This window comes from Pan troglodytes, chromosome 2 (genome assembly GCF_028858775.2).
Source record: "Pan troglodytes isolate AG18354 chromosome 2, NHGRI_mPanTro3-v2.0_pri, whole genome shotgun sequence".
NCBI classification, from domain to species: domain Eukaryota; kingdom Metazoa; phylum Chordata; class Mammalia; order Primates; family Hominidae; genus Pan; species Pan troglodytes.
In genome coordinates this window covers 58,602,697-58,627,358 of record NC_086015.1, presented here as the reverse complement: position 1 = coordinate 58,627,358, position 24,662 = coordinate 58,602,697, and the positions used below count along the sequence as shown (strand labels likewise).

The 24,662-nt window shown below is 40.8% G+C and overlaps 1 protein-coding gene across 3 annotated transcripts in view; it reads right to left on the bottom strand.

Moving 5' to 3' along the window:
- The window catches only part of CACNA2D3 (calcium voltage-gated channel auxiliary subunit alpha2delta 3), a 943,155-nt gene that overhangs the window by 480,326 nt on the left and 438,167 nt on the right, over window positions 1–24,662 (bottom strand). For all 3 annotated transcript variants that reach the window (XR_008546971.2, XM_016941319.3, XM_016941320.4), the window contains exons 7-9: window positions 22,183–22,243; window positions 21,934–22,084; window positions 10,181–10,255 (exon numbers count right to left, since the gene is read on the bottom strand). Coding sequence is in view for 2 of the 3 variants with exons in the window: in XM_016941319.3 (XP_016796808.3) it covers window positions 10,181–10,255; window positions 21,934–22,084; window positions 22,183–22,243 (287 nt within the window). In the remaining variant the exon portion in view is untranslated. The remainder of the gene's footprint in view (window positions 1–10,180; window positions 10,256–21,933; window positions 22,085–22,182; window positions 22,244–24,662) is intronic.

The following is a 24,662-nucleotide window of genomic DNA, read 5'->3' as shown; positions in this document are numbered from 1 at the left end:
CGTCACCTTCTAGAAGCCCCTTCACGCCCTTTCATTAACTTGAAGTAACACTGCAGTGGCCACCAGGGAAACAGTCCTAAGATGAAAGGTATGGGCAGGAAAGAATCTTGGGTATTTGGCTGTCATAAGAACTTGTCAGCATGCACAAGAATATTTTGATTAAAGAATGAAACACCCCAAAGGATCTGGCACATTCTAGTCAGACTCATTTAACTCAGGACAGAAGACTAGCATCGATGATCACACCGCGAGTTCTACACAGGTTTATACAGAAGGTCATAATTCTCCATCCCCATCACACAAAGAATGTGAGAAAATGGACTCAAAGCTCCATTCAGGGTGTTTAGACAGAATGAGACAGTGAGAACTGCCAACCCTGGACTCAGATAATTTCACCCACAATCTCATTCTGATGGCCCTGATTATATTAAAATGTAATGAGTTTGATGCTTTTGTTTTCAGTGTTTTGTGGGTGTTCTAGTGATGTGAAAACAAAAAAAAAAAAACTTTTTTCAACCACAATCCTCTCCCAGGTGGCTTATCTACTCAAATTCATTCATTCATTCATACTTCTATGGAACATCTATCTCATAGGCACTGGCATGGTTGCCCAGAGCATTTTCCCTCGGAAAACCAGGCAAGTCTGCCCAGCAAAGGCCTGCCTCTCAGCCACAGGTATAGGCACCTGAACCAGGCTGCTGACTAGGCTGCCCCACCCCTTGAGATTCAATCATGGCTCCAGAATGGGCACCTGATTTAGCAGAACCAATCAGAGTTCACGGAAGACACCTAGAGGAGATAGCTGGGGAGAGGGGATGACTCCTAACATCCAGTGTAAGGTTTTGGGTGCAGACTTTTCCACCCTAGGAATTTGGTGCTAGGGAAGCTGATGTAAATTTCCATTTTGCTTTTCATGAATTTGCTACTGTCTGCCACATGCCATTAAGTAAGTCCTAAATGAACATGGCCCAACACTGAATTTATGGTAAAAATGGAAACTGGTTTAAGGTTTCAAGCAATGAAGCTCAGCATTATTTAAACATATCCCCAAATACTAATTAAAAAAAATGCTTTGTCGTCTGAGCTTTTCTCCAAATAAAAAGACACATATGGTAAGAACATCAAAACTTCCTGTCATTAAAAAGTGAACCACAATCAGTACTTTTTTATATAACTAAAGCAACCTAACATGCATTATACAACCGTTCACACTAATTTGATAAAGCTTCTCTTCAAGAATTTCTCACCTACTGCAGATTATTTTTTAATTACACTTTTTATTTTGAGGTAATCATAGATCCACATGTAACTGTAAGAAATAATAAAGAGGCCAAGCATGGTGGCTCGCGCCTGTAATCCCAGCACTTTGGGAGGTGGAGACAGCAGGATCACTTGAGCCCAGAAGCTCAAGTCCAACCTGGGCAATACAGCAAGACCCCGTGTCTTACAAATAAAATAATAATAATAATAATAAGAGAAATGCCACACATTCTTTACCTGGTATTCATCAATGACATGTTACAAACTACAGCATAACATCACAAGGGATACTGACATTGATATGATCAAGACACAGAACAGTTCCACCCCCACAAGGAGCCCTCATGTTACCCTTTTATAATCACACTGACCTCTCCCCACTCCCATGCCTCACCCCTGGCAACCACTAATCTGTTCTCTCTTTCTATTAAACTTGTCATTTCAAGAAAGTAATGTGAATGGGATCATGAAGTATGTGTTCTTTTGATATTGGCTTTTTTATTTTTCACTCAGCATGACTCCCTAAAGATTCAAGGATTCATTTACATTCTTGGATGTATCTATCAATAGATTGCTGTTTTTTTTTAATTACTAAGTAATATTCCATAGTGGCGACATAGAACAGTTTGTTTAACCATTCAGTCATTGAAGGATATCTGGGTTGTTTCTAGTTCTAGGCTATTACAAATAAAGATGCTATGAACGTTTCTGTATGGGGCTTTTATGTGAACATAATTTTAATTTCTCTGAGATTAATGCCAAGGATGCAATTGCTGAGTAATATGGAAGTTACATATTTAGTTTTAGAAGAAACTGTCAAAACTGTCTTCCAGAGTGCCTGTGCTATTTTACATTCCCACAGCAATGTGTGAGTGATCCTGTTTCTCCACATCCTCCCCAATATTTGGTGTTTTTATTCTTTTTATTTTTTATTCTAGTTACTCTGATAGGTATAGTGATATCTAACTGTGGTTTTAATTTTCATTTCCTTCGTGGCTAAGAACACTGAGTATCTTTTCATGTACTTTCTTGGCATCTGTATATCCTCTTCAGTAAAATGTCTATTCATGGCTTTTGCCCATTTTTAAATTCAATCGTGTTTATTGTTGAGTTTTAAGAATTACTTATATATTCTCTATATATTTGTGGACATGTGGACATGTGCTTTGCAAATATCTTCTCTCAATCTGTAGCTTATCTTTTCATCCTGTTAACAGAGTCTTTCACATAGCAAAAGGTTTGGTTCTTTTTTTTTCATTTTAATGAGATCCATTTTAACAAATTTTCCTTTTACAAATTATATTTTTGATATAAAGCCTAAGAACGCTTTGCCTAGCCCTACATCTTGAAGATTTTCTCCCCGCATCTATTTTTTTTTTCAAAAATGTCATGGTTGTACGGTTTTAAGTCTTTGATCCGTTTGAGTTAAATGTTGTTTCAGTTGTGAGGTTTGAGTCAAGGTTAATTTGTTGGTTTTTGTTTGTTTTTGTCTGTGAATGATCAATTGCTCCAGAGCCATTTGTTGAAAAGATATCCTTCCTCCATCGAATTGTTTCTGCACCTTTGTCTAAATTAGTTGGGTGTATGTATGTGGGTATATGTCTTGTGTTCTCTATTCTATTCCATTAATCTATATGTCTATTTCTCTTCTAATGCCATATTCTCTTGTGTACTGTTACTATATAATAGGCCTTAACATTGGGTAGATTGATTCCTTCTACTTCATTCTTCTTTAAGATCATCTTACTATTCTAGGGACTGTGAATTCCTAGGTAAACTCTAGAATACTCTACACAAATCTTGCAGATATTTCTATAGGAATTGTATCAAACCTAAACACAGTTTGGTATTATTATACATACATATTAAATTAAACCTACATATTAATATTAAATATATAACTATTAAATATATAAATATTAAACCTACATATCAGTTTGAAAAAAAATGACACCTTTACCCTGTGGAGACTTCTCATCCATGAACATGGTAAGTCTCTCCAATTATTCAGGTCTTCTTTGATTTCCTTCATCAGCATGTTGTAATTTTCAGCAAATATAGCCTATATACACATGTTTTCTTAGGCTTATTTCTTTGGAACAATTATAAATTGTATTATGTTTTAAATTTCAGTTACCATAGGTTCATTGTTTGTATTAACGTAGAGAAATAGGATGGTTTTTGTGTTGATCTTGTATATGTGACCTTACTGAGCTCTCTTATTAGTTCTAGGAAATTTTTTTGTGTGTAGATTCTATGAGATTTTCTATGTACACAATCATGTTATCTGAAAATAGGAAGTTTTACTTCTTCCTTTGTAACCCGTATGCCTTTTACTTCTTTTCCTGGCCTGACTAAAACTTAACACTTTGTCAAATGTCAGTGTGGACATCCTTACCTGTTCCTGATCTTAAGAGGAAAAGCTTTCAAACTTTCACTGTTAAGTTTGATGTTACCTGTAGGTTTCTGTAGATGGTCTCTATCAATTTGGAGAAGTTACTTCCCATTCCCAATGCACTGAGAAGTTTTTTATTTTTAAAATTATAACGGGTGTTTTTTATCAAATGCCTTTTCTGAGTCAATTAATATGATCATATGAGTTGTCATTTTCAGCTTGTTGATATAGTAGATTACATTGATTGATTTGACATGGATGTTACATTGGCTTTGCGTATCTAAATAATCCTGCTTGGAGGTAGCATATTATTTTTTATATACATCATTGGGTTTGATGTGCTGAAATTTTGTTGAGGATTCTTGCATGTAAGTTCATGAGAAATATTGTTCTTTTTCTGCACTGTCTTTGGTTTGTCAGGGAAATGCTAGCCTTATAAAATGAGCTGGGGTGATTTCCTTACTCTTCTATTTTTCTGGAAGAGATTGTGTAAAATTGATATTAATTCTTCTTTAAATGTTTGGTAGAATTCTCCAGTGAAAGCATCCAGACTGAAAATGGTTTTTTTGGCAGGGAGAGGGTGCTTTTAAATTATCAACTCAATTCCTTTAATAGTTATAGAATTAGTCTAGCTATCTATTTCATCTTGGTTGAATTTTGGAAGTTTGTGGCTTTGAGAATTTGATCAATTTTTTTCTAAGTCGTTAATTCATGAGTGTAAAGTTGTTTACAATAGTATTTTATTATCCTTTTAATGACTGCAGGTTCAGTACTGGCATCTCGTTTCATTCCTGATATTGCTGATTTGTCTTCTCTCTTTTTATTTTTTTTAATTTTTTAAATTTGTTTTTTTGAGACAGAGTCTTGCTCTGTCACCAGACTGAAGCGCAGTGGCACCATCTCAGCTTACTGCAAACTCTGCCTCCCGGGTTCAAGCGATTCTCCTGCCTCAACCTACCGAGTAGCTGGGACTATAGGCACATGCCACCACGCCCAGTTAATTTCTGCATTTTTAGTAGAGACAGGGTTTCACAATGTTGGCCAGGATGGTCTCCAACTCCTGACCTCAGGTGATCCATCTGCCTCGGCCTCCCAAAGTGCTGGGATTACATGCTTGAGCAACCGCGCCTGCCCCTCTCTTTTCATTTTTAACAGTCTTGGTAGAGGTTTATCAGTTTTACTGATTTAAAGAACCAGCTTTTGGTGTCATTGATTTTTCTCTACTGTTTTCCTATTTCAATTTAGTTGAGTTTGGCTCTTTATTATTTTCTCCCTCCTGCTTGCTTTAGTTTTATTTTGCACTATTTTTTCTAATTTCTTGAGGTGGAAACTTCAATTATTAGAGAACTTAAATATGTAAGTATATAGTGCTATAAATTTCTCCCCTAACATTGCTATAGCTTTGTTCCACCTCTTTTGATATGTAATCTTTGTTTTCATTCAGATTTATATTTTTTTTAATTTCTTTTAAGACTTTCTCTTTGACCCAAGTATTTTTTTAATAGTATACTGTTTAATTTCTAAGTGTCTGGGGATTTTTCTGCTGTCTTTCTGTTATGAATTTCCTGTTCTATTCCATTTTCATCAAAAATTATATTCCACAATTTTAAAGACTTAATTTTAAGGTTTCTACTATGACCCAGGATGTTTTATCTTGCTTAATGTTCCATAGGTGCTTGAGAAGAACGTGTATTCTGCTGTTATTTAGATAAAGTGCTCTATAAATGTCATTTCAATCTCATTGGTTGATGGTGTTGTTCAGCTCTTCTATATCCTTGCTGACTTTTTGTACAGTAGCCTATCAACTGGTGACTGTGGAATGTACAAGTCCCAACTATAATTGTAAATCTGTCTATTTCTATCCTCAGCTCTAACAGTTTCTGCTTTGTGTATTTTGAAACTGTGTATTTTGATCCAAACACACTTAGGATTGTAATGTTTTTCTATGCGAGTGATCCTTTTATCATTATAAAATATCCCTTTCTTTGTCTCCAGTAATTTTCTTTGCCCTGAAGACTTTATATGGTATTAATATAATCACTCCTACTTTAAAATTAATGTTAGCATGGTACATATTTTTCTGATTTTTTTACTTTCAACATATCTGTCACTGTATTTCAAATGAGTTTCTTTTTTTTTTCTTTTTTTTTGAGATGGATCTCGCTCTATTGCCCAGGCTGGAGTGCAGTGGTGCAATCTCAGCTCACTGCAACCTCCACCTCCCGGGTTCAAGTGATTCTCCTGCCTCAGCCTCCCAAGTAGCTGGGACTACAGGCATATGCCACCACGCCCAGCTAATTTTTTGTACTTTTAGAAGAGACGGGATTTCAACATGTTAGCCAGGATGGTCTCGATTTCCTGACCCCATGATCTGTCTGCCTCAGCCTCCCAAAGTGCTAGGATTACAGGCATGAACCACTGTGCCAGGCCTCAAGTGAGTTTCTTATAGTCAGCATATGGTCATATGGTTGGATCATGTTTGTTTGTGTTTTTTTAATCCACTCAAACAAGCTCTGCCTTGACATTGATGGTCTTAAGAACACTTAAATTTCAGGTGATATATTTTGGCTGTGTCCCACCCAAATCTTATCTTGAATTTGAGCTCCCATAATCCCCATGTGTCATTGGAGGGACCTGGTGGGAGGTAACTGAATCATGAAGGTGGGTTTTTCCTATGCTGTTCTCATGATACTGAACAAATTTCATGAGATCTGATGATTTTAAAAAGGGCAGTTCCTCTGCACATGCTCTCTTGCCTGCTGCCATGTAAGATGTGCCTTTGCTCTTTCTTTGCCTTCTGCCGTGATTGTGAGACCTCCCCAGCTATGTGGAACTTGGGTCCATTAAACCTCTTTTTCTTTATAAATTACCCAGTCTCAGGTATGTCTTTATTAGCAGAGAGCAGACTAATACATAAGGTGATTAATGATATATTAAAACTTGAGTCTGCCAATTTATTTTTTTCCTATTCATCCTCTTTCTAATTCCTCTGTTTCTCATTTCTTACCTTCCTATGAGTTACTTTTTAAGAATAACTCTCTGTATTGTTTTCTTAGTGGTTGCTGTAGGTATTATGGTACAAATATGTAATTTATTACTGTCTACTCATATCAGTATTTACGATTTCCATTGAAGTATAGAAACCTTCTATTTAGGTCCCTTTACCCTTCACACTTTTAAAATATAATTGTCTTAAGTATTCCATCCATAAACATTGGGTATCACATCAGATGGTGTTAGGCCAGTTTTGCTTCAACTATCAAACATAATTTAAGAATTGTCTGAGAATTAGGATACTCTAATTGTAATCTTCTTACTCATTCCAATGTTGTTCTCTGCTTTCTGAATTTCCAAGCTTTCTTTCCTTATTTCCTTTCTGTTTAGAGAATTCCCTTTAGACATTATTTAAGGGTAGGTTTACAGGCAACAGTTTTACAGTTTTCCTTCCATTGAGAATGCCTTTATTTCTCCTTCATTCCTGATGGATATTTTCACTGGATATAGAATCCTGGGTTGGCAGTTCTTTTCTTTCAGTATTTGAAAAATGCTATGCTACTTACTTCTGGTCTTCATGATTTCATATGAGAAATCCATGTAATTCAAATTGGTGTTCCATATAAGCAATGTGTCCTTTCTCTCTGGCTGTTTCTAGATTTTTTTCTTGTCTAATTATATTTATGATGTGTCTTGGCATGGATTTACATAGGTTTATTCTATTTGGAGTTTGCATAACCTCTTGAATATGTATGCTTACACCTTTTACCCAGTTTGGGGGAGTTTCCAGACAATACATCTTTAAATACCTCTTCAGTCCCATTCTCTCTCTCCTCTCCTATGACTTTGATGTAATTAATGTTATTTTTTTTGTTATTGTCCCTCAAGTCCCTGAGACTGTTCATTTTGGTCCAGTCTATTTTCTCTCTGTTGTTCAAATTGGGTAATTGCTATTGATCTGTCCTGAAATTCACTGATTTTATCTGCTGTCATCTTCACTCTATTGAGCTCATCAGTGAGCTTTTATTTAGTGGTTGTATTTTTCAGTTCAATAATTTCTATTTGGCTCTATTTTATAACTTCTATTTCTTTGGGAGATTTTCTACTGTTTCATTTGTTGCAAGAGAATTCCTAATTGCTTGTTAAAACAATTTTGTAATTCCAACATCCAATTCATGTAAATACTGGCTTCTGTTGATTGTTTTTTCTCATTCATGTTGTGATTTTCCCAGTTCTTGGCATTTTAATTGCATTCTGGGCATTATGGATTTTATATTATGAGACTCTGGATCTGATTTCATCTTTTCTCTTAGCAGTCATTCTCGGTAGGAGAAGGGCCAAGGGGGTATGCATGGGGCAAAAGATCAACTTCTTATTTGGCCCCACTGAAACCATGTAGGATTGGTTGTTCCATTGATACTCAGCTGGAGTAGAAAAAGTGTTGTCACAAAGGTTTTCTGTGGTCCTTTGGCTAGAAGGAACGAGATTTTCTGGGACTTTCCTTTTTTTTTTTAATCTGTGCCTATTGTTGGTCCAGGTGAGATTCTGGAATGCTCTATTCAGGATATATGGGAGTCAAAGAGGAAAATCAGGGAACTTCCCTTTTGTCTTTAAGACCCAAAGCCCCTAGACATTTCATTTTCTCCTTTTCAAGTCTTCTTATACAGATTAAGCATACTAATCCAAAAATCCAAGATCCAAAATATGAAATTCTCCAAAATCTGAAACTTTTTGAGACTCGATATAATGCTCAACAGTCATATCCAAAGGAAATGCTCATTGGAGCATTGTGGATTTCAGATTTTCAGATTAGGGATGCTCAACCCGTAAGTATAATGCAAATATTCCAAAATCTGAAAAATCAGAAACACTTCTAGTCCCAACCATTTTAGATAAGGAATACTCAACCTATACTTGTTTGTTGCGTTATGTCTAGGGCTTCTCAGTTATAAAGGTGAGGACCTCATTGGAATATGGTTACTCCATATTGGCAGAATAAGAAGTCCAGATTAGTTTTTATATTCAAAAGTATTCCAGTCTTCAATATCCATAAACTCAAAGGCAATTTAGAATAATTTCTTAGCCCATTTCCTCTAATGACTTTTTTTCATTCATAAAACTTCCTATTTCCAAAGATCATACTGTCCTTTGTTCCTCTGGGAAGCAATCTGAAGGAAGGCTTTGATCATTTAAGTGTTTGTTCTGTTTAACGTTGCAAGCACCAGGATGGAACACCTATTTGAGGCTCTGAAGGATATTACAATATTGGAATAGGGATGAGATCTTCACTTACACAATGGCCAAACAACGGGAAAGTCTCTAGAAAAATGCGGCTATAGACTTAAGTCACTTTTCTTACCTTAGCCTAGACAATTACCATGAATGAGCATTCTCAGGTTACACCTGTTCTTTGAACTTCAGTGTACTTGGTTCCTCACTCCTAAATATGAAGCTTATCATGCTGCTTCTTTCCCCTCAAATTGAAGCCCAGATATTAACTCTACTGTATTTTTCACTTTATACTTTGTGTTCCAACTGGAATGAATTTCTCCCAATCCTCTGTTGCTCACTTCCTCAAAGATACCCAAATTAAGTGCTTCTACTACCTGCATCTAAGACAGCACCAACACAATAGGAGCCAGGGGATTCTCTCCAGCACATAGAATGTGCCTCACAAAAGCCTGCCTTGGCCATTGCCTCCAGCTACCTCATGCAGGTCTGCTTTCCAGGGGAAGAGCAGCTCTGTGTGTCAGGTACAGAAAATCAACATGGGCAATGGCAGCTGTGAGTCCCAGAAGCTGTGACATGGCTGCAGCCACAGCTATACCTTCAAGTGAAATTGTCAACTGGCCCTGTAGGGGTGGTATAGTGGTGGTTGCGGTAGCTGTATTGACAAATTTAAAGGTGGCTAAAGGGAAACAGGATTTATTTTATAGAAGTCTACTTTAGAAATTTTCCTAGGATACTCCAAAACTGGAGGGGAAACCTCTATCCCATTGTGTAAGATTCTCCTTTAACGTATCATCCTTTTGTTCCACAATATTAATGGAACAGGCAATGCTTGGCACATTGAGGATACAGTAGTGAGCAGACAGCATTCCTATCCTTGTAAGGCTCACCTTTAATAGCAGACAAGTTACCCCAACAGTTACCCCAATGACCATTTAATCAATTGTGAGAAGGACAAGGGAAATAACAAGTGGGTTCAATTTTCTTTGAAATCTCAGCAAGAGCCATATTCTTTCAAGAGTGTCAACGTAAGCATCAAGCACACCATAGCATTGTGTTTATTAGAGCACAAGGACAATAAGTGAATGCAATTGTTTCAGAACTAGCAAGCCTTTGAATTCAATGTAATTATTTTAGTGCCATGATTTTCTTTGTGCTCTTAATAAATATTCTACACATGGGGGCTCCAAGGGCCTCAATGAAAGGGCAGTGCATTTGATAAGACAGATTTATTGTGAAACAGTCACTATGAGGGAGACAGGGGTGTACCATGACTGGAATGCTCCCCCGAGCTGCCCCTACCTCTTTGTTTGTCCTGTCGGCTTGCACCAAAGTTCCATTCAGGCAAGGTTCCACATAGTGAAGCTCCTCATTATACTGCAAAGGAAAAAAGTCAAGAAGGAACACTTAATTAAGGAATTGAAGGGTACTTCTTAATAATTTAAGGAGGTACGCACACAAACAAAAAAGCGGCACAATCACAGGCTCCATTTATTCACATAAGGTGAACTCTCTCATGGGTGTCCCTCTAGACAACTATGATTATGTGCTGCAGACAGACTTTATTCTTTTCTTGTTTGAAGGAGAAACTTCTAGAGCATGTGCTGGTAGCTGGCAGGGTTCAGGGTGCACCCTGTTAACTGATCATTCTTTGGGGTTGCCTCCAAACGCTGGCAGTTCCCTGGGCATGGCTGACAGCCCATGGTCCTGGTGGGAGCTGAAGAGCATCCCAGAGTTGCGTGGATACAGCTCCAGCTACTGTCTTTGGCTTCATGGAACCAAGGGACACATGCGTGGCTTACACATGAGTGGGGACAGAATAAGCCTTGATGTTCCCTGGTCACTCTGCAAGGGTATGTGGGTGCTGATCAGGAAACTGTCCATGCACAATTTCCCATACATTGCCAACACCGGCACTCCCATCACTTCAATCCCAGAATATCCAGAATAGGACCCCCCCCCCCTTTTTATTTGCCCAAAGCTCACAACCAGGTAGCAAAAATGTGAGTATTCTCATCATTTCTCTCAGCAAGCTTGCTTCTCTGCCCTGCAGGGAGGCTGGTCCTTACGCATCTGATCGTGTTGCCTCTTGTCAATCCTATTCACAGCTCCCATTGCTGTGCAGATGAATGTTCCCGGGACTTTGCGAGGCTCTGGACCCTTGGTCCTGCTGACACTCTAGCATCTTTACTCATCGGCCTTCCCCTAAAACTTATCCTGGCCAGCCATTATTCCCCTGCTGTCCTCTGACATGTCTCCTCTTTTCCTTCAGTCCCTCCAATGCTGGGACCCCTGCTTTGAGCTCTCGCTCTGGCACCTCTTCTCTCTGGCTGACTCCTGTTCACCTCCTGGGTCAGATTACTCCCACCTCCTCTGGGAAGCAGCCTCTGGTGCAGGCTAGGCACTGGGTTAGGTCCCTCTTCCATATAATCCCTGTAAATTCTAATTATCTGTTGGCCGGATTCCCCACCACAAAGTGGGACCACACCATTAGGGCCCATGCCTGGTCCTTCAGTGTTATTTTCTGCAGCAAGCACAGGGCTGGACCCACAGTAGGTGCCTGAGGACCATGTGATTGATGACAGTGTTATGGTATATCTACTTTAGCAGCCAAAGAGGCCCGGAGCTCCTGAGGGAAGAGAACAGAACCGTCTCTCCCAGACCCAGCTAACTCTTGAGCAAACAGGGCCTCGGGAGTTTGTGCTTTAAAACTAAAGTCAGCGAGGACCAGGCAGGGCTGTGAGCAAGGGAGTGAGTGGAATAAAGATATGAGTTTGGGAAATCCCTCTGGATACACCGCAGGGACAGGTCGAAGAGGGGCTAGACCTAAAGCTGCTCAAGAGCAACTGGGATGCATCAGGTTTCCCATGGAGAGAGCCTCACTAAGCAAGCAGAAGTGGTGATCAAACTGACCTTGGCAATTAATTGTTATTGAGCACTTACTGCATCTAGGCAGCAGGTAAACTTCATCTGCACGTTATCTTAGCACCGTTTGGCAAGCACGTCCAATCACTCACCCTTTACAGATGGGGAAACTGAGGCACGGCAAAAATGATCGACTTGCCTAAAGACACCAGAGAGTAAGTGAGGGGTGGTGGAGTCCAGATTCAAATTCAGGCAGTCTGACCTCACTGCCACTCACAACAGGTCCTCAATGCCCCCAACTTATCCTCTCTGGCCCCCAAACCTCCAGATCTCCCCATCAGTCAGGCTTGTGCCCTCTCTTTCATCTTTGCTTTTAGTCATATAAAAAGCATTTGAAAAATTATATCCCAATGATTTGAGGGCTTAAATATCTTCTAACAAGGCATGGAGAAAAAATATATTTATGACATTAGCCATTGACAAATGGGAGTATGACTTTTAGTCAACAAACAGAACATCACTCAGGATCCAAGAAGCAACTGCAGAGTTCAATATGAAGGAAAACTCCTCCAAAGCTCTCAATCTCTGTTGGATTGACCCTGGAAGTTGCTGAGAAAACGGCCAGTCCCCTCTCCTTCACTTCCCTTGCTGACTCTTTTGGTTTAGGGTGACAATACACCGATTTCTAAGGCCTGAAGCACAAAGGGTCTTAGCCAGTCACAGCCATCCAGTTCCCCTTTGTTGGACACGACCTTTCATAGGCTGCCCTGCAGCTAGGGGCAGTCAAATGACCATGACATAAGGGAAAGTTTGATGGGCAGTTTCAATGAAACGTTTTCCTGCCATTAAGGGAAAACTCATCTATACTCACTCTTTTCTTCCTGCTTGGGATGCTATTGTGGAGTTGCTGCAGCCATTTTGCAACTATGAGGTTACAAGAGAAAGAATGGAATGCAAAGCCCAAGGAAGACAGAGCAGGAAGATGGAGCCAGTGTGGGCCCCTGAAGATAATGTTGAGCTACTGTGCAAAAGCGGCAGCCACCTTCCTCCAGGCTTCTTACATGACATTATCAGATGCCTGTATGCTGAACCAACCTTTCCTCACCTGTTCTGTAAACCAGAGCCCAAAACTTTCTTAACTGAGGTTCCCACCATGGTTTTACTTCCTCTCATTCTTCCATTTTCCAGGTAAATTGAATCACTTCATTGACATTCTACCTAATACACACTCTCAAAATTGATTCCTGGGGTTGTACAGTTTGAGCTGGGAGTCAGGTCACTTGGGTCCAAGTCCTGCCTCTACCGTGTACTCACTGTGTGGCCTTGGAGAAGTTGCTAAGCCTCTCTGATCCCAGAATCTTATGCATAAGAATATACTAATTCACCTTCAGTCTCCCTCTGGGGGCCCCTGCAGAAATTGAGTGAGGCAACAGACCTGAAACTGCCTTGCTAATATAAAAGTCTATACTTGTGGGGGCTCCAGAGGGGATTTAAAAGTCAAGAAGACCAAGGAGTTCTTGCCCTCATCAGGGAGGTACATGTGCAGTAATCAAAACCATGCGTGCCAGCACTGTGTGTGCTATGGCCTCAGTGGAAGAATCCGCTCTTCAGAATCCCAGCCAGCTTGTTAGTGGCATCATCCAAGCTTGCAGTTGACTAATTTCCCTTGACTGCATCAGGATAAAGCTATGCTGAGCAATCTGGTCTGTATCACCAGAGGGAGCTGGGCTCAGCCATGTGTGTAAGGGAACTGTGCACACCAGGCAGCTGCACTAAGGCCTGCTAGCTATGCACGCTCCTCTCACTACCCAACAGCTCCTCCCGAGGGGGACCCCAAGGATGCCCTGTGCACGGAACTGCTTCCAGACTCCTCGCAGCCCTTTATTTGGAAATCTTTCAGCTTCTGCATTTTTGTGTATGTTCTCTAGATTTCTATTTTGTGAAACGATGATGTAGAAGAGCCATATATATTTACAACTCAAGATTTGGTCACCTCTTGCCCTAAGACACAACAGCCTTATAAATGGCTCTCCTTGATCCCTAATGAAATAATCTGATATCAACAGTCTAAGGAAGAAAAGGATACAATGTACATCATCACCAGCTAGATGCAATTTCCTTCTATAATTTGCTTTTACTCCCCTGCACTACCAGGATTGAACCCTAAAGACGTACTTAAACTTTCCCCTTTCTGCCCAAGTGGTTAGTCCTTCTTGCAAATTTCCGGGAAATGGGAAGAGTCTCTTAGGAAGACAGGAGTGGGCCCAGGCTGCCCTGGAAATGGGTCCAGTCCAGCCCACCAACTACACGGTAAGGAAATGGACAAACAGCTTTCACCCTTTAAAGAGCTTAGAAGCTGCCACATAGCATACGGGGACTCGGATGCTGTTGGCTTTCTTCTCCCTGCTTCCTTCCTGGTTGGCTTTCCTTTTCTGATTCTCACAAGGGTAGAACAGTAGAGCTAAAGCAACTGAGGCAGGCAGGCCCGGGTTCAAATCCTGACTCTGCCACACACTAGCTGGGTGACCTTGGCCTCAGCTTTTGTGTTGGGGAAACAGGTATTCTAACTGCACCTCTTTCATGAGCTCACTGTGAGGATGAAATAAATCAACATAGAACCTGGCACATAAGAATGAGAAAGGCATCTAGGTGCACAGGCACAAATGCACAAAAAAGAAAGAAAATATATATGTGAGTGTGATGTGTGCTACATAGAGGGAAAGGCCAACAGATGACACCCTGCACCCAGAGCTGGAACTTGCTATGAAGGAAGAGGGTGATGTCAGTGACGGCAAAGTGACTCACTCTTTGGAACAGGGGCATGTGTCCTTGGCCTTCTCTGGAGATCATGGATCTGCATTTGTTGGGGATAAGATGCCATGTCATCAGGCACATGTCACTATCCACGTATCCAAGACAAGCCCATGATGTCTGGCCACACACTGTCCCACTCTAAGCCACCCTCTGAATCCTCCCAGGGACCGGGGTCTTTGGCAGATAGGGAGCCAAGACGGTGCAGCCAGCTTACTGGGAAATCCCCACGCAGGAAGGCATCTGCCACAGAACTCTTCACTTCTTTATTTGCTCACTGAATATTACCCTAAGCACCTACTGTGTGCTGGGGACATAAAACACTGGCTAAGTTTGCTCATGACCATCATTGTAGAGTGACAATGAACCGTTTTTTACTTTTCTTAGTAAAAGAGTATGTTTACTCTTGTTCCATCTGAACATAAGGTCTTTTTTCCTTTTGTTTGTTTTTGTTTGTTTGTTTTTGAAACACGGGTCTCACTCAGGTATCACCCAGGCTGGAGTGCAGTGGTGGGATCACAGCTCGCTGCAGCCTCCACCTCCCAGGGTCAAGCAGTCCTTCTGACCCAGCTTCCCAAATAGTTCGGACCACAGGCACATGCCACCACGTCCAGCTAATTTTTTTATTATTATTTGTAGTAACAAGGTCTCCCTATGTTGCCCAGGCTGGTCTCCAACTCCTGGGCTTGAGCAATCCTCCTGCCTCAGCCTCCCAAGTATTAGGATTACAGGCATGAGCCACTGCACCTGGCCCTGGCTTTCCTTTTTTTTAACAAATAGTGCTTATTTGTGATGCTGCAACAGTCCCTCCAAAAATAACAACAAGCTTGAGACAAACCCACAATCTTCCTCAGGTATTAGACTACATCGCACAACTCTTGCTGAGGTAACTGTCCCTCTGTCTCCATTCAACCAACCTCCAAACTCTCCGCCCTGAAGGCAAGGGACACATCATCATATGCCTTTTCTTTCCTTTTGCCCAATGTCTGTGAGCATTCCCTACATCTCCCCTTTTACAGACACAGCAAAGTGATCAATGAGAATCTTAATGATGATCTAAAATAGGAAAGGCAACTTTGATTAAATGAAGGGCCAGAACGTTTTGGGGAAGGATCTAAAAGCAATGCAAATGGGCTAGACCCTCCCACCAAGGTTCACAGGAGCTTCTGCATTAGTGTAGAATCCCAGCATACACAGGCTCAGGTGAATCACAGTCCAAAAGCCAGAGAGCCAAAGACAACTGACTTTGGGCTCTGGATAACAGTGAGGAACCCACCTAATGTCAGAAGCTGAACTTGAGAGATGAAAGCAATTCCGCTTTCAGGCCTAACAGAAGGTTATCAGTCGCCTAGAGAAGAGGATGAGGAAAGACCTCTCTAAGCAGGGACCGGCTTCGGGGCACATCTCAACACCCTGCCCTGAAGCTGAGACTCATTTTTGTGGGTCTCCATTGCCTCCATGGGTTGTCCCAATTCCTCCACCTGGCTGACCAGACTGGTTCGATCTGGCTTGCCTCTCTCCATCCAGTCTCATTCATTTCACCATCACTCACCGGATCCACTTGCCTCCACATTCACCCACCCCCCTATGTGATCCAGACACACCAAGAGCTCCTTCTTAGGGGCTGGGGTAGGGGGATCTTACACCTGCAAATGGCACTTTCCTCCTCAGTTGTTGACTCCTTCCTCCTTTTCTCCCTGCCTTATCCCATCACGTTTGCCTATGCCTGGCTAGCCTACTTATCTTCAAGTGTCCACTTAGTCATTACTTCTTCTGATAAGCCACCACAGAGCCCCAGGCGGTACATGACCCAGCTCTAGACACCCAGCCCCCCAACTACTCCCTCTCCAAGACTGCACTGGCCACACTGTGTTGTGAGACCTGCTTCCTGGTAGCCCCCAAACAAGGCTCACACACAGAAAACCTAAGTCTCTGAAAGCAGACAGCTTGTCTTAAGTTAGCCCCAATGCTTAATGCAGAGCACTCAGTACTGTTTGTTGAATGAATCGATAGAACCAAGAAACAAAAAGGCAAAATTGCAGAGAAGATCACTGATGGAAAGGACTAGGAACAAAGCCAGAAAAAAAATTGGCACAGAAACAAAAAATAAGATAAGAATCTCTACCCCCTTCAAAAAACAGGTAAATAAACAAAAAGTAAAGGAATTAAGTGGCTATGTTTTAAAGAATCCAAAGTTCTGCCAAAAAAAACCATAGAATTAAATGCTGCCATGCTCATGTAATACAAGAAACTGATGCAGAATTGCTGGGACTCCATTAAATATTTTTACAGTTTTACTGGTGCACTTTTGATTAAATAACCTTCGAATGAAAACATGTAGGGATTATGTAATAAAGCAGATGAACACACATTATTTTGACCAACACAAGCCATCCTAGGGATCTTTTGCATTACAAAAGCATCTTATGTAATTTGAAACACAACTGGACACAATTAGTAGTACAGAACAAATGAGTACTGAAAGAAAATACTATCCTCATACTTTTAATACGGAATCGATTACTTTAAAAAGCAAATCCACAGCGGCAAAGCATTGGAGAAACCGTTCTAAAGAAAATCTGCAAATTAAAACCAGGGCATCAGAAAGTTCTTGCTTGAACTAACAAATGATGCTCTTCTTAATTCAAGTCTGCACAAATATGGGCTGCAGGAGGCATTTAAATTGATTTAACAATATTGGCCCAGTTAATGCTGTGTTCATTTAATGCATGGCTTAAGCTTCTGTAAAGTCATTTTTCAAATTTCAACATCGGACAGAATTAGCACCCTCATTTTTATGATAATATTGTTAATTTAATGCATGGCTTGAAGTTAGACTTCAAAGTGAATCAGAAAAATATGCCTTTTCTCTTGTCAGAGACATCTCTCTTCACGCACCAGTGGTTTGACCTTAAAATTTTAACTTCAACTGCACAAAATTACTCTCATATTTCAACTGTTCTTTCATAATTCAATCAGTTAGTTTGTCCATTTTAGATAGATCTTGTAATACCTTGCCCATGAAAGCTAAAACAATTTTTAACATTATCTCTTTATGTTTATACTCTGGATAGATCAAGATCAGAAACTTTTCAGTATAATATTAAACATGCAGTTCACAATGAACTTAATAAAACCTGCAAAACTGAAAGATGAACTTAAGTGGCCAAGGGAAGTCTTTCCCACTATTTAAATCTCTTTCCTCCGACCTCCATTATGGCACTGAAAATCAAGAGGCAATGATGAATTAGATTTGCACAAACAAAAACCTACAGTACACGAGGGCTTCCGGCACTGAAAATATTGTATTCTTTACTTTTCCTCTAAAACAGTGAGCTATCTCCACAAACATCTACCCGGCAAGCAAAGGAAGGCTGACAGTGTAATGGAGGGTGAAATGATAATGTCCTCTTTCGTAAATGGAATCCAGCCGATGATAACAATGCACTCACACAGATTTGCAGGGCGTTCTGGATGGCGTTTCAAATATCCCATCCCCCTGCACTTTAAGAACCTGCAGTTGGGTCGCCCTCTACACAGGAGACAAGTGACCATTTTAAACAGACTGAGGGAAAACCTACACCATATTACTAGAGCAATTATGTCAGGGCAGAAACAGAAGGAGGTGATGGAGGAAAAAAAAATAAGAATTCAACGAGGCAAAATTCGCAGAACACACTTAGGATTGGGAGAGACAATTCAAGGGAATGCAAATGAAAATTAGCCAGCTAGGAATCTCCTATTATTTAGAAGCCTCAAACTGTTGGTAACTGTGTAAACATTATGCCCTGTTTGGTAGACATTCTGGGAGGTGCCTGTGTATATACCCTTTGGTGCATAAATTTCACTTCTAGATTTTATTCAATAGAAGCACACCCAACCTTGCAAAAATATATGCATTCCATTCAGTGCACTGTACGCACTGCACTCACTGCAGCACTTCTGAGTAACAAATGTGATGGAATGCTCTGTTATTCAAATACATTTGACTGAAATAAGAGTTGCTGAATATTCTGTAAAATACGAATCTATTTTTGCGAAAAGACTGTGTGCTCATATACACAGAAACATTTAGAATATGTGCCAAATGAAAGAGAAATGAGAACATTACTGAATTGTTTAAAATTATTACATACATTGCCTACATTAAAAAGCAATGAACCTATAAACATTACTATTAATTAATGGTTCTTTTATGACCTTGGCCTTCTAATATAAATTCACTAACATATCTGATCCATTCTCTTATCCATTAGAGGAACAAAGTTCATGATTTTACTATAAAGGCTTCAAATAAAGAAGTTCAGTGTCTTTCTAGTTGTTGAAATAATTATGTAAATAGTGTTGAAGCTGATTATTTATGTTGAAAATGAACAAACAGATGTACAGTGAGGGTTAATGGGATCTTTAATGGGTTTCTTTATATAAAGGGACAATTTGGGGTAAAAAAATTTTTTTTCTTAACTCTTCTATAATAACTGGCATGCCTACTTTTAATTATCTTAGTCACCCTCTCTTCTTTATTGAGTTGACACTGTTTGTATATCTTAATGAACTTACATAGATTATTTCAATCGATTGGTTTTGTTAACAGAACAATAAATCCTGACTGATAAAGAATGCAGGATGTAATTAGTTAGCTCTTCTTATTACGTGAATTTCTGATACTTCTGTAATGAGTAATTAAAGATTAATAAGAAAGATAGTCTCATATTAGCTGCTTCTTATCTATAAATGCTTCAGGATGTGTGGAGATCAAGCCACATTTGCATTCTCACCACTAGGCTGTCAACTAGAGTAACTTGGCAGCAAACCCAAAGTTCTAACTATCTGAAAGTCTTCTTCCAAAGAACTATGCCTCAAGGCCATATAATTTCATGATAAGATGGCTGAGTGGATCAACTATATCCTCTTCACTTCTGCTCAGGAAAGGGTGCAAGGTGAAGCCGGACAATGTCTGAGCCTTCACCGTGCCACCTTTTCTGGCTGTGTAACTCAAAAAGTCACTTCTGCGGCTTCATGCCTCTGTCTCCATGCCACATAGCACAGAGCTGGGGTGAGGATTCAATGAGATAATCCACACAGGACACTTAGCAACTGACTTGCACACAGTGAGTGGAAGGCAGCTGTGGTTATTATTCATTCAACAAATATTTAAACTCCTGCTATTTGCCAAGCACTGCCTAGGTGCTGGGGATACATCCATGAATGAACAAGACTAACCCCTGCTCCCAAGGAATTTAGTATTCTCTTTCTTTTCCCTTTCGTCTTTAGGATTTCTTAAAATCAGAAACTTTTGTTCTGAGAGTCTGATCAGAAGAGGCCTGTATAGGCAGGATACTAATTCAGACAATCCCCTCGGCCATCTTCATGTCACTTAGAGGCCCAGGCCCTCTGCCTGGAGAACACAAGTGGGTGTCACGCCTATGCAGAAGGCAGCCCAGTCATAAGGCTCCATCCATGACAACATACTCTCCTTGTGGGTTTAGGGGAGCCATGCAGACCACAGCAACAGCATTCTCGGAGCACCCTCTTCTTTTGTATCCCACCACTGGCTAAGGAGCCCTGTGCACCAGCTTGACTCTGGTGCATCAACTCAGATGATCCCAGCAGCAACCCTGTGGGCAAGGTGAGCACACCTACTTCACAGCTGAGGTAGCTGATGCCCAGACTAAAGTAATTAGCCCAAGACACACAGCATATGTGGTGAATGGGATTCAAAACAGCCCAACTCCAAAACCCAGGCTCTGCCCCCATCACCATGCTGCCTCCATTGCCCATAGCAACTACTCCACCTCCCAAATAGATGTGATGTGTGTTATTTTCATGCAAAAGAATAAGTGTCCACCACACACACACACACACACACACACACACACACTTGGTTAAGTGCTCAAGGACTCAAATCAGGCTCACTCTGACGAGCCTTTGGTAAGAGAGTGGGAGGAACATAAGGGGCATGATGAAAATCATACCAAATAATCAGTGGGAAGAAGAAACAGAACTGGAGATTGTAAACCAAAAATAAAATTCTAAGACCCCCCCCTCAACCATCTGAATGGACTTCCTCCTCTACACAGGAGACAAAGGCTCTTTTAAAATTTAATCTGAGAGACTGTTTCAGGCCGTGATGGGAAATGGGGGTCGAACATGCCTCCTTACACCTCTCCGGCATGAACATCAACACAGACTTTAAGTCTGATAAGAAATATTTTACAACCTATTCTCTCTGAAGCCTAGGATGTGAAGGCTTCCTCTACAAATAAGAACTCGGGCCTCCACCATCCTTTATCTTAACCCAGACATTCCTTTCTATTCACCCCCAGCTCTTTAGAAAAACTCAACCAATTGTCAACCAGAAAATTTTAAAATCTACCTATAAGCTGGAAGCCCCTGCTTCGAGCTGTCCTGCCTTTCCGGACCAAACCAATGTATTTCTTAAATGTATTTGACTGAAGTCTCATGTCTCCCTAAAATGTAGAAAAACAAGCTGCACCAGTGAACCAAGCTGAACAGGTGCCCAACCACCTTGGGCGCATGTTCTTAGGACCTCCTGAGGGCTGTGTCACAGGCCATGGTCACTCATATTTGGCTCAGAATAAATCTCTTCAAATATTTTGCAGAGTTTGCCTCTTTTCATTGACAAGATGGACACCTGAATAAGTGGTCATTTCCAGGCTACATGACTACCCGGTCTCAGGCTTGGTTCCCTGATCTACCATTTGCCAGCCTTGTGACCTGGACAAGTTACTGACACTCTTCCAATCTCAGCACCTTCATTTGAGAATATGCCCAAACCACCCCCTACCTCCTAGACTTGCTGTGAAAAACCAAGATAATAAAAATATGAAGATTAAGGCATTTATTAAAAGCAGGCATTTAATAAATGCCACTTTTTTTCCAGAAGCTGAAATAAAGTGTTCTGTGAGCCATAAACTGCTCTCCATATTTTAGTTGCTTCATTGCCATTATTATTATTATTATTAATTATTATCATCGTCAATATCATCAGGCTAACCTAGCTGGAAGTTAATTTCCATGTGAGAAATTCTAGTGGTTTGGTGAAAATCTTGCTAAGTCTGTTTTCCAAGAATCTGAAAATGTCAGCTCCCCAGGAATACCACATCTGGTGTGTCATTCTCTCAGATGGTGTGGCTGTGTGGTAGGTTAAGACAGGCAACGTGTGTTCAACTGCATTTCCAAAAGCCCTTCCACTGCCTTCCACTGTCCATGACTCTGTTAACTTTCATGAGACTAACCAGGCCTCATGTTCTGGCATCTAGATGCTCTGGATCTAACAGCGAGAGCAATGTTAACCAGTCGCTACCAAAAGATCAAATGAACCCAAGTGCAAAGAAGGCACAAAACGGTGTACTCACAGCAATTATGTTGAAGAAGTCATCATCCCCAAGTGTATCCAAAATGGATGAGACTGTTTGCTTCGCGATAGTCAGACGGAGTCCTTTCATGCTGCCACTGACGTCAACTAAAATGACCACGTCTTTCGGAGAAGTTGCTGCCTGGATGTACCTAGGTCAAGGGAAAAATTAAGTAAAAATTAATCCTGACTTCACTTCTCTTCAAGATATCTCTTTGAGAAATAACAAAGAGGTCGAACCACTGCCTACCATTTTCGGTTCCTGCAGTCGAAGGCAATGACTCCATTCTCATCTGGTTCCCATTTAATCCCTAGAAGAAAAATGGGGTTATGAGAAACCCAGAAACTTCAAATATTTATTCATAGCATTTCAAGGCTGCTCTACTTTGCTGATTGAATGGACAGGGTGAAAAATCACATGCAAAGACCAACCCCAGAGCTCATCACATGCTCCATCGCCAAATCCAGGAAGGAGCTGTTGGGCCATAACCCTATAGCAAACACAGCGCTAGCTCAGCTGCTCCAAAGGCCTGCAGAGAGTGGAGATGTTTTTAGGACTGTGCTGTCCATTGAGAGAGTATGTGACTCCAGCTCCCTCCCTTGGCTAGGGATAAAGGTAGCCGAAGTCATTTCTTACTGTCCAGCAAGTTGTTGCACCTGGGGGGATCATCCATAGATCTCTGGGCAGAGTCTGGCCCGTCCCTGGACCAGGTGATGTAATGTCTATAGCAGGGGGGTTGAAAGCATAGATACAATGTTTCCAACTAAGGACATACACGGGTCTGTTCCCTCCCCACTCCTGTTTTTAAAATCAGAAATTTTGGCCTGGCTTTCCACATTGAAACGAAATAAAATGGCTCTCATTATGCTGCATACTAAAGTTTGAATTTCAGCTCCTGAAGCCTGGGGAGTTTTCCCCATGTGTAAAATCAGATCCAACATCCTTAGTCTTGTGGTTTGCAGCCTAGTCAGGATATATCCAACTTAGTTTTTAAGAATAAAATATCATTTGAAAAGAAAGGCATTGGCTGCTTAAAAATAAGACAGAAAATCACTGTTTTCAACCATCAGTTCTGCTCAGGGATGGAGGATTTGCAACAGAGACTTTGGAGATAAGAAAATAAAAACAGAAATATCGTTTTCACAGGAGAGAATCCTGACTCAGCTGATGGCACTGAGATTCTTTTTTTCCGATTAACAATGGCCAGCTTTCTAAAGGACCACAATGGGCTAATAACAGGCATCTGCTGAAGATAACATCCCCAAATTATCACACAGATAACCTTGAGACAGTAGTCTGTAATGCAAAGAGATATTGGGTTCTGTCCTTCTTGTACCTACATTTCCCACTGCACATGTGTCTAATTTAAAAACACTCCCCATAAGAAATCAGAAAATGTTAGTATAAGAAGCTACTGCCAAATTGGAGGTCATTAGGTAATAAAGATAAAATACAACTAGTATGATGTTGCACACTAAGGGACAAGAATGCAATTAATTTAAAAATATCTGACACATTGCTTTGCATAAAGCCAGGTACCATTAGGATGGCACAGTCTTGAGAAACAGTGAAGTTATATCCCTGGTGAGGCTAGGCAATGCTCCAATTTATAATTCCACAAATAACTGGTTTGAGTGTGATATAAAGATAATTTTTTATTTTTTGTTTTTTAAATGTGTTGACCCACGGGAGGTGTTCAGTGGATGTTTCTTGAATTGAACTGTGGTGAGTGATCTTAGACCACGGCCACCCCTGGCCCCAGAATGTACGTAAATCCCTATGTGAAACTGAAAATAATGTCAAAATCTCTGCTGCAGATTCAAATGCTCAAATTTGAGTGAATTTGAATCATTGTGCAACACTGCTATATCCCACGGGTTCTCTCCCACAGGCATTACAAACTAACATGGGAGGAAAATTAATTTCATTTAAGACAATCTATGACTTCCTGTTCTCTTTTAGCTTGTGAAAATAAACAGTAGGGCCAAAGGAACAGAGACTGATACAAGACTGAAGGTCAAGCCACATGTTCCCAACATAATTCTGTGTGGCAATGAGGTTTGAGACTGTGAAATGGAACTATGAAGGACTACAACAAATAGCACAATAAAAATCTGAATATCTTTTTGCCCTGTGGTTTTATTTCTGCTCCACGTTCTCCTTTTCTCTCCACTTCAGGAAAGGGCATCTTCGTCCATTCCTTCTCCTGTCTTTAAAGCGCAGTATTTTCCATACAACATCACTGGCACTGCCAATGACATTCAAACCATCTCCAGCCAGGCGCAGTGGCTCACGCCTGTAATCCCAACACTTTGGGAGGCCAAGGTGGATCATGAGGTGAAGAGTTAAAGACCAGCCTGGCCAAAATGGTGAAGCCCCATCTCTACTAAAACTGCAACAACTAGCCAGGTGTGGTGGCAGGCGCCTGTAATCCCAGCTACTTGGCAGGTTGAGGCAGGAGAATTGCTTGAACTTGGGCAGCAGAGGTTGCAGTGAGCCAAGATTGCACCACTGCACTCCAGCCTGGGAGACAGAGTAAGACTCCTTCTCAAAAAACAAACAGAGAACAACAACAACAACAAAAAACCACCTCCACCTGAACAGATACTGCCTATCCTACTGAAACATGGCATTTGTCTTCCCTACTTGAAAGCAAAAAGTCCAGAAAGATGTGGAAACAAGGAAAATCAAGAGGTGGCAGATATTGGTTTATCCCTAAGTTCTGCCCA